This window comes from Littorina saxatilis, linkage group LG9 (assembly GCF_037325665.1).
Source record: "Littorina saxatilis isolate snail1 linkage group LG9, US_GU_Lsax_2.0, whole genome shotgun sequence".
Taxonomy (NCBI): Eukaryota; Metazoa; Mollusca; class Gastropoda; order Littorinimorpha; family Littorinidae; genus Littorina; species Littorina saxatilis.
Window position 1 is genome coordinate 41,235,582 of NC_090253.1, and position 10,830 is coordinate 41,246,411.

Below are 10,830 nucleotides of genomic sequence, written 5' to 3' on the forward strand. Positions count from 1 at the left end.
CGACCAAAAAAGTGCCAGACTGAAAAGTCATCCACTTTCCGTGTGCACTGACTCAGATTTGAAGGCGTCAGTATAATTACCGTTTACCTCTGACATAGAAATCAATGACCGCTTTTTCTCCTTTTCTTTTTCTTTTCATTTTTTGTACATTGACAATTATACATTTATTTTAGACTTGTAAATGAACTCGCATTATGACAGAAAGGTGAGCAGGTTGACGACACAGAAGAGCATGCATGCTACAATGCTTCTTAAATGTTATCAATTAAGTTAATCAATGAATCTGACGTGTGCAAGGTTGTTTTTAGATCATACAAAAAAAACGGAGCTAATCATTGCAGAGTATGTACGAAAACAGCATAAAACGGTTGATTGAAAAAAACTTGCCTTACCTCATTGTGTGGTGTGTTTCACACAGCGCAGGCGATAGTACAAAGGATACAATTGGGTACTCCTGATTAGGTCAAACAAAAATATTTGTTGGTTAAGGTTAACCCGACCGACCCTATTTTTTCCCGCCGACCTTAAAACTTGTTTTTCATTTCTAAAAAAAACCCAAAAAAACAACCTTTTGGCACATTTTGCGAACCATACCGAGACTAAGGGAAGTAGCCTCCTTTAAAATCAACTAAATTTTTGCAAAAAAATAAATATATATAATCAGAAAAAAAGCCGACCTCGGTACCGACCCTATCTTTTTTTGGTCACGTTACCCTAAACCAACATATATTTTTGTTTTGCCTTAGTTGTATAAGTCAAAAACGGCATAAAAGATTATTGAAAAAAAACATGCCTTACCTCATTGTTTGATGTGTTGCAACTAGCGCAGACGATAGTACAAAGAATACAAATTAATTAGGCACTCCTCATTAGTTGTATAGGTCCAATCTGATGTCTGAATGAGACTCGTTTGGGAGCTCGTTTTCTCAACTGTCCATATTTTACACAGCGAGTTGCCTGTCTATGACGTCGGTGAACTTTTCCATGTTCAATCGCTAATCCGCAAAACCGTAAAGACTTGCTGTGTACTCTCCGTGCGGCAGCCCACAGAAATCTTTAAGGCCCCCCCCCAAAAAAAATAGGTCTGTTTACGGTAACCCGACCGACCCTAGTTTTTTCGCGCGACCCTAGACTTTTTTTTGGCATTTGGGGAAAAAAAAAATCTTGGTTTTTTGGCAAAATAACGTACAAATATGGTTTTTTGGAAAAAAAAATACCGACCTACCGACCCTATTTTTTTGGCCTATGTTACCGTAAACAGACCTATTTTTTTGTGGCCTAAATGACGACTTTCCCAAACAACTAATGGCAGCTGTAACTGGGTTGATCTTTGTGCACCTGAATGTGTTTCGACAGAAAACGCGAAATAAACACGCAACAAACATCCGTGGGTAACTAAACTGGGGGTAGCATACAAGCGTGCAAATTACACTTCCGAAAAATGCGCAAGAATCAGCCAGCTCTTGGTCTACACTTTGTTTCGTTTTGTCGACACCACACTGTTACTTTTCGCACAGTGGATTGTACATTTGTGATTTCTTTTCATTTCCGTTGTTCACTTCTACTTCACAGGGATTGACGTCATATACTCGTTCACAATGTACGTTAACAACGTTTTTTGTATTATTTAAGAAAAAGAAATGTTTTAAAATTTAAAGTATCACTTTCCTGAGTGGAGGGGGGATACGAAGGGGTGAGACTACAGATTTAGAGCCTAAATCATTAGTTTGAAAGTGAGTTGTTTAAAACAGCATGTTATGCAAGTGCTTGTCGAGCATTACACTGTCCGCGGAAGACTATAACAGGGACACGTCTCATCATAGCTGTTGTCATTTATATAGCTCTAATGATGAATGTTGGTTGGATGCAGACAGAATAATCGCTGTGTAGAGATGGCGAGTGTATCAGTTGTTGGGGAGCAGGTGCAGACATATCCAAGGAACCGCAGGAGCTCTGCAGAGGGCAGATGGGGATTACGCTCGTGATCTGTGATGCTGTGAGGTCATAAAGCTGGCTGACCTGAAGTGGGCATATTCCTATATAGTCTTGAGTCGAGCGTTTGGAAATGCCTGAGCCTGAAGGCGCGTGTAACTTACACCTCTTGGTATCAGTCTGCCTTTGAGATGAGGACGACAGATGGCCAGAATAGCGCGCTGCATTTTCCTGCATTGAACTAAGACGCGTCTGCTGCAACGGTGCCTGGGCTAAATATTGGCGGGCACTGCTCACTGCCCGGCACACAGCACTGTAAACACTCCCCGTCCATACACCTCTCTCACCACCATTTGCCCTACCCTGTATACTGAGCCACCCCCTCTTTTCGCTGTTCTCAGAAAAAGGCGATCTTGTTTTCATGCTGCATAGTGTGGAAACACGATGAGTAGTATACAGACAACATTTTCGTCACTTCCGGGTAGATAACCCAGTGTTATCTCCAATAGGTTTTTTTAATTTTGCATACCTAGTTTAATTTGGGAAACTGCAAGCAGGCTGTCGCTTCGGATAAACCATAAAAAATGGTTTTCTAAGCAAGAAAGTGAAAATTTTTGTTGTGTGTCATGAAACAAACAATTGCAATTGCCGTGAAAGTTTGCTGGGGAAAACTGAAGAAAATTGGCCCATATTAAATCACATATTCTTACGCCAACTCACATATATAGCATTAACTTCAGTTTGATGCGTAAGACATTGAAGAAGGGTGTGAGTTGGGTAAGTATATTAATTAAATGAAAATTTATTAAGAAATTTTCGATTTAACTCTCTCCGTCAACAGTCCGCCACAATGTAGTAATGAATGAATGGGATTTCAACGTCAAAATTAATTATCGATGTTCATCAATATTTTGCGGTGATTTCAACATACTGCCTCGGTTCTTTTTTCTTTTTCTTTTTTTCAAATCACCGAAAACTTTTTAACACTGCCATGACGATGACACCATTGACGCAAAGGGCTGCCTTGAACTTTTGAAATTGCCGAAGCTTTGACGGCCATTTCGGCAAATTTGCCGAAGGAAATTAACTGCACCATTGCTGCTTCGTTGACCGGCTTCGGTGAACCGGAATGATGGGTCACGTCAAGTCTGATAATGTTTCAATGTTTGTTTGTTGTATACCACACACACACACACACACACACACACACACACACACACACACACACACACACAAAGCTGCGAGTGACGCTGAAGGTTTCTGTTTCAGGACAAGGAACGCGATAGCTCAGTGGTAGTGGATCAGGTGCTGAGAAGACTGGAGGAAGAGGAGGGGGTGGTGTGCTGCCGACGTCGCTCCTCGCCGCCCTATGAGGTACATTAGAACCCCGGTTTTTTAGACACACTCCCCCCCCCCCCCCCCCCCCCGATTTAAGACTTCCTCCCTTTTAAGACCCTCTTTTCTCAGATTTTTCTGTTCATAACCTCTGTAGATTAACCCCCCATTTTAAGACTCCCACTTTTTTGTTTTACCTCAGTGATTTTCTCAGATTTAAAAGGGAGGTTCCACTGTATAAGCCAGAGGCCCATCTACTGTGACGCCATATTTTGTTGTCAAAAGGGACAATGACAAAATTGACGGTAACTTCTGTAATCATCTCGGAAACTCACGAAGAACGCTGGTGAATTACCTATGTCGTGCGAGATAATAACTTTCGATAAGGCCTTGTTCGTTAAAACAAACTGTCATATTTGTTGTCCTGTCTTTGGGGTAGTTGTGCAAACACACGCCGTTGATGAGAAGTGTCGATCATGGCATTACGGTGATTAGTCAGCTCTGATTTGTGTGTTATGCAGTGTCCGCCCAATATGATGCCCTTCTCTTTCTAAAATAGGCTCATCGGAGCTAGTTGGTTTGTGTGTGTTTTTTTATCGTGTTTTAATATATCCACAGAACCTGATGAGAACGTCACCACTGGAGCGGCTGATTGGGACAGTTCTGGAGAGAGAGTGTGTGAAATCCAAATGTACGTATAGTAATACATTTTTGTTGAATAAGATGTGGTTCTTCACCTGTAACAAGATGTGAATCTGTAGAATTTGACACATTTACTAAATTATTTTACCTGTTTAGTAAATTCCACAAAAAACAGCAAGCAAATGTACACATTTCCTAGAATTGTTATGAAATTTACAAAATCCCCGAGTGAAACCGGAAATTTACAAATTTACTGAAATTTTCAGGGATTTTGTAAATGTCCTGGTTTTGAGAATTTACTGTGGCATATCCATTGCGGCTGGTTGTGACTGTTATAGTCTATGGACAAAAAGTGTATACAAGTAAACCCCAAAAGTAAGTTGTTAGGAATAAGATGAACTTGTGTTAGGCTGGTTGTTAATGTTCTAAGGACTTAACGTGTAACGAGACGCCTTCAATTAATGTGGCTGTTTGCGGCTCTTCTGGAGAAGGAGTGCATCAAACCCAACTTAACTTGTTGGGAATAAGATGTTGCACTGTTTCTAACAAGATACGTTGAACTACTGAGTGGAAGGACTCTTGTCTCAGTTAATCAAATCAAATCAAATCAAATCATTTGATAAGATGAGATTGCTCTTTTTCGGCTTGGGTTACGTTAAACGCCCTTGAGGTAGAATTGTATACTTTAGTTTTTTCTAAATCTGTGTGTGTGTGTGTGTGTGTGTGTGTGTGTGTGTGTGTGTGTGTGTGTGTGTGTGTGTGTGTGTGTGTGTGTGTGTGTGTGTGTGACTGTGTGTGTGTGTGTGTGTGTGTGTGTGCGTGCGTGTGTGTGTGCGTGCGTGTGTGCGTGCGTGCACGCGCGTAGCGTGTGCGTGTTCATGCATGTGTAGATGCACCAGTATATGTAGGTGTTGCAACAGGTTGCTTTTCACTGCCTTGTCTAACCGACTTTTCAAAGTGAAGGAGGAGAAAGCGTTTGTCATTGACATTTGCTTAAATTGTTAATTTGTGTTCAATCATTTTTGAATGATGTATGTTTGATAAAATACATGGACCACAGTTTAACTGACCACCATAATTGTGACTGTGGTCTTCAGACGCAGAGAAAGGCTGTCACTATCTCCATCTTCTCGATGAACTGAAGAAGACAGTGCAGTACTCAGGTCTGCACCACACCGCTCTGCTTCACGTGCTGGCCCGATTAGAAACCGACAGTGACGTCATCCGCATTACGGACAAGTGCTACAGGCCTTTGTGACACTAGCGTGGCTTCCTGTAGCCATGAAGAGGGGTTAAAAAAAAGCTAAAAAATATGTTCAAGTATTCTGACCCTTTTTACATTTAGTCAAGTTTTGACTAAATGTTTTAACATAGAGGGGGAATCGAGACGAGGGTCGTGGTGCATGTGTGTGTGTGTGTGTGTCTGTGCGTGTGTGTGTGTAGAGCGATTCAGACTAAACTTTATGAAAAAAACTTTACGATCTTTATGAAATTTGACATGAGAGTTCCTGGGAATGATATCCCCGGACTTTTTTTCATTTTTTCAATAAATACCTTTGATGACGTCATATCCGGCTTTTTGTAAAAGTTGAGGCGGCACTCTTTCTTTCTTTCTTTCTTTATTTGGTGTTTAACGTCGTTTTCAACCACGAAGGTTATATCGCGACGGGGAAAGGGGGGGGGGAGATGGGATAGAGCCACTTGTTAATTGTTTCTTGTTCACAAAAGCACTAATCAAAAAATTGCTCCAGGGACTTGCAACGTAGTACAATATATTACCTTACTGGGAGAATGCAAGTTTCCAGTACAAAGGACTTAACATTTCTTACATACTGCTTGACTAAAATCTTTACAAACATTGACTATATTTTATACAAGAAACACTTAACAAGGGTAAAAGGAGAAACAGAATCCGTTAGTCGCCTCTTACGACATGCTGGGGAGCATCGGGTAAATTCTTCCCCCTAACCCGCGGGGGGTCCACAAAGTATGCCGTATGTGTCGGTAATAAACGGGCTCGAATGTTGTATGACGTACATCACCCCTACCCAGGCGACAGTAACGTATGTATTGTGAGGGACTCGAGGCCAGATTGCAGCGCTTGTATTAATTAAACTCGGAGGCCCAAGGTATTTACTGTCCGAGGTCAGCAAGTACCAGTGTACGTAGTGACATTGTAAAACGCTGGAACATTAGTCATGTTTCAAAAAAATAAGATCAAAACATGTTTTAACAAAATAATTTTTAAAAAACCCGAAAGCAATTGTCCCTCATCGCTGAGAAAGGGTGAGAGATTGCGCAGAGACCGATCAAATGAATATGTTCTCAGTACGGAACCTAGACAACAGCAATGACATATTTCTCGTCTCGGACTGCCGGTGAAACGCCCGTTCTGCCATCCACACAACGGTCTTCCGTGGGACTCGACGAACTGGTATTGATCACCAAATGGGATATTAATCAATCAATCAATCAATATGAGGCTTATATCGCGCGTATTCCGTGGGTACAGTTCTAAGCGCAGGGATTTATTTTTATTTTTTATTTTTATTTTATGCAATTTATATCGCGCACATATTCAAGGCGCAGGGATTTATTTATGCCGTGTGAGATGGAATTTTTTTTACACAATACATCACGCATTCACATCGGCCAGCAGATCGCAGCCATTTCGGCGCATATCCTACTTTTCACGGCCTATTATTCTAAGTCACACGGGTATTTTTGTGGACATTTTTATCTATGCCTATACAATTTTGCCAGGAAAGACCCTTTGTCAATCGTGGGATCTTTAACGTGCACACCCCAATGTAGTGTACACGAAGGGACCTCGGTTTTTCGTCTCATCCGAAAGACTAACACTTGAACCCAGTGGGATATTACATACATTGATAATACTACATGGCTTGCTGTGTCGTACCAGGTTAAACACTAGTTGCTTTTTGTTTTTTTAAATATTGAACTGCGAGTGAAAGCGAACTTTTCCATATTTGAAAAAGCAACGAGTGTAAATCTGGTATTCTGTTTATCCTTCAACATATACTTACGTGTATTTTACTCAAAACGTCCCGCAATCGAGGCGTCCAAATTGAAGACGCTTCTTTTGGAACCTCGATCTCTTCCAAAGTCTCGTGAATACTATCTTGACGTCAAAGCAAAAAGACGTCACTCTAGAAGGTATAGCGGGACGTGTAAGTTCTCAACATTCTTCTACCAGGAAAAACAGCAAGCGCAAAGGTGTTCCCAGAATGACGTTTGTCTCGGTGATTTTGTCGTCATGAGCAGGGGAAAATTAGGTCCCTGCCAGACTAGTTTGACACGAATTCATTTGCATGATATATTAACGTGTGAGTGTATGGTTTAGTTATGTCATGGGTGGTCTCTCTCATCATATGTACAATAAGTCTTCTTTTTGTGTGTGCCGTTGTCACGAACTGAAAACTGCTGAACAATCCCTCTCAATGCGCATGCGCCAATCTTGGCCGGATTTAAAAAATGCGACCCTTTGACTGAACGAACCATGGGTTATGGTTAGGGTAGGGTTAGGGTTAGATTGTTCACGACCTGATTAATCTCCCCATGTTAGCGCATGCGCATTGGCCGCATTGAGAGGGATTGTTCAGGCAGAGTTTTCAGTTTGTGACACCGTACTAAACAAAAATCCGCGCAACCTCTATATTGTGTGCCACTGCCCGGGATAAAAACGTTTCCTTCCACAAATATGATGCACTGATTGACACGCTTACTTTTGAAAACAGCCAAGTCTGTGTGGTGTTCTGCACGTGTACAGTGGAGACATAAGTTTTGCAGAGGCAGAAAAACGAGGGTATTATTATATCCGAAAGACTCACAGTTTCTTTCTTTATTTGGTGTTTAACGTCGTTTTCAAACACGAAGGTTATATCGCGACGGGGAAAGGGGGAGATGGGATAGAGCCACTTGTCAATTGTTTCTTGTTCACTAAAGCACTAATCAAAAATTTGCTCGAGGGGCTTGCAACGTAGTACAATGTATTACCTTACTGGGAGAATGCAAGTTTCCAGTACAAAGGTTTCTTGCCTACTGCTTGACTAAAATCTTTACAAAAATTCACTATATTCTATACAAGAAACACTTAACAAGGGTAAAAAGAGAAACAGAATCCGTTAGTCGCCTCTTACGACATGCTGGGGAGCATGGGGTAAATTCTTCCCCCTAACCCGCGGGGGGAAAGACTCACAGTTCTCTTAACAAAAAATAACAAAAAACAAAAAAAGTACACTTCTGAAGATGGAATATTGCAGAAGTGAATCAAAAACTGTAATATACTCCCTGCGTGCAAATGCATTTTGAAAATACTGCACAACAAGTCGCGTAAGGCGAAATTACAACATTTAGTCAAGCTGTCGAACTAACAGAATGAAACTGAACTCACTGCATTTTTACAGCAAGAGCGTATACTCGTAGCATCGTCAGTCCACCGCTCGATGCACAGGCAGTGAAATTGACAAGAAGAGCGGGGTAGTAGTTGCGCCGAGAAGGATAGCACGCTTTTCTTTATCTCTATTCTTTTTAACTTTCTGAGCGTGTTTTTAATCCAAACATATCACATCTATATGTTTTTGGAATCAGGAACCCACAAGGAATAAAATGAAATTGTTTTTAAATCGATTTCGGAAATTTTATTTTAATAATAATTTTTATATTTTTAATTTTCAGAGCTTGTTTTTAATCCGAATATAACATATTTATATGTTTTTGGAATCAGAAAATGATGAAGAATAAGATAAACGTAAATTTGGATCGTTTGATAAAAAAAAATTTTTTTTAACAATTTTCAGATTTTTAATGACCAAAGTCATTAATTAATTTTTAAGCCAACACACTGAAATGCAATACCGAAGTCCGGCCTTCGTCGAAGATTGCTTGGCCAAAATTTCAATCAATTTGTTTGAAAAATGAGGGTGTGACAGTGCCGCCTCAACTTTTACAAAAAGCCGGATATGACGTCATCAAAGATATTTATCGCAAAAAAGAAAAAAACGTCCGGGGATATCATTCCCAGGAACTCTCATGTCAAATTTCAGAAAGATCGGTCCAGTAGTTTAGTCTGAATCGCGCTACACACACACACACACGCACACACACACACACACATACACCACGACCCTCGTCTCGATTCCCCCTCTATGTTAAAACATTTAGTCAAAACTTGACTAAATGTAATTAAAAAAAAGTTGAAAGCAAAGCAAAGGAACAAAAAGAAAATCAAAGCCAAGCAATGCAAAGCAACCGCTTAAAGGCATATGTACTCGATGACTATACACGCTAATTGCTTTACCAACAGCTGGAGACATGCTAAATTAAGTTCCCTGCAAAATATTGTGGTCTAGGACCCCTTCAATGTTGAGATATGTTAATTTTCATTTTGATCTGGATCGTCCTATTTATAGATTTGGCAACACATGTAACGTTGATGCAAGGGAGCTAACACCGCGGCTTTGTTGACATCCTCACTTTTTCAGAGGCTAGAACAAGCTGTAATGCATGTATTATGGTCCGCGCATGGTGACATATCGTCATTATGTAGAGGTTACATGCCGAGTCTCAGTGATTATTAAAAATAATGGTCGAAGTTAGCGGATCATGAAAAATGCGAGCTTCAGCGAGCTTTTTCATGACCGCGAACTGAGACCATTATTTTTAATAATCACTGAGACGAGGTGTGTAACCTCTTTATTCCCCCTTTCTTCAGTTATTCAAAGAAAACAGGAGTTTTTGTGCGAAAGTTTGATCGAATCCGAATCACTCAACCAGTCAACCTGCGCAGGCGATCGATTAATGCGCGGTTGTATAGTTCCGTGCAAATCATTCCATTCTGTTAACACTTCTTGTCAGTTTCCCTGTTTTAGACTAAAATCAAGTACACAGATAAGCTGTTATTCTGCTGTGGCGGTAAAGGCAGATATTGTGTGTTCTGTTTATGTTTTAGTATCGCTAAAGATAATGTTCTTTCGTCAAATGGGACTAGCAGACGAACTTTTGCACCCGTGTTCCAACGTTAATTACTGTATGAAGTTCAGTTTTTTTGGGAAAATAGTGTATGAAACCGCTTTATGTTGTTTAAATTGATGAGATGTGTGCATTTGGTTGCGTGTGATCTGTTTATAAAATGAAATATTGTTGAAAACTGACCGTCGGATTGCAGTCAGTGTTGTCGAAGAAACTGCGTTAAAAGAAGGGGAACTACTCTTGTCGGCAAGAGTATGAGTTACTTGCCTTGGGAATTTGCTTGTGATGAACGGTGTGTGCACAGCAGATCTATATTCAGAAAACAACCGAACTCATGGATTTTATATGGAGATTCATGTGTTCAGGCCTGTAGTTGTTAATTTAAATGCGGTATGTTTGTATTGCTTGCTCCAGAGATGTATATTTCGTACGTATAGAGCGTTTTGAACTTTTCAGTCGCAAAAGTAGTACCAAAACAGAACAGCTTCTCAACCCATTGCACTATCGAGGATTCAGGCTGTTGCTGGCTCGTTATTTGTTTGGTTGCTGGGTCATTATCGAAAAATAACTAGCTCTACAAGTTTACAGAGGTAAAGAAGCAGAGGGGGGAATAAATGGTCTTATGGTGCGTTTGACATCGATTATGGCCAAACTACACTTTGTAAACACGGGAGCGCGTACATATGCCTTTAACACTGCGAGGCAATTTTCCTTGTTTTTATAAGGACATTACAATCTTTGAGTCTTGATTCTTGAGTGAAAAGAACAAATATAAACACCTTTGAATGCAGGCAAATAGCATGTTTCTTCACGTAAGTGTCATATAAACCGTATCATGCTTGGTAGGAGAAATGAAAGCATGTACTTCTTCTTCTTCTGCGTTCGTGGGCTGAAACTCCCACGTACACTCGTGTGTGTTTTTGCACGAGT

The 10,830-nt window shown here is 40.5% G+C and overlaps 1 protein-coding gene across 2 annotated transcripts in view; it reads left to right on the plus strand.

Moving 5' to 3' along the window:
• The window catches only part of LOC138976103 (CST complex subunit STN1-like), a 36,098-nt gene extending 30,433 nt beyond the window's left edge, over nucleotides 1-5,665 (plus strand). For both annotated transcript variants that reach the window (XM_070348924.1, XM_070348925.1), the window contains exons 8-10: nucleotides 3,202-3,306; nucleotides 3,886-3,958; nucleotides 5,007-5,665. In XM_070348924.1, coding sequence (XP_070205025.1) covers nucleotides 3,202-3,306; nucleotides 3,886-3,958; nucleotides 5,007-5,167 — 339 coding nt within the window. In that variant the 3' untranslated portion in view covers nucleotides 5,168-5,665. The remainder of the gene's footprint in view (nucleotides 1-3,201; nucleotides 3,307-3,885; nucleotides 3,959-5,006) is intronic.
• The last annotated feature ends 5,165 nt before the right edge of the window (nucleotides 5,666-10,830 follow it).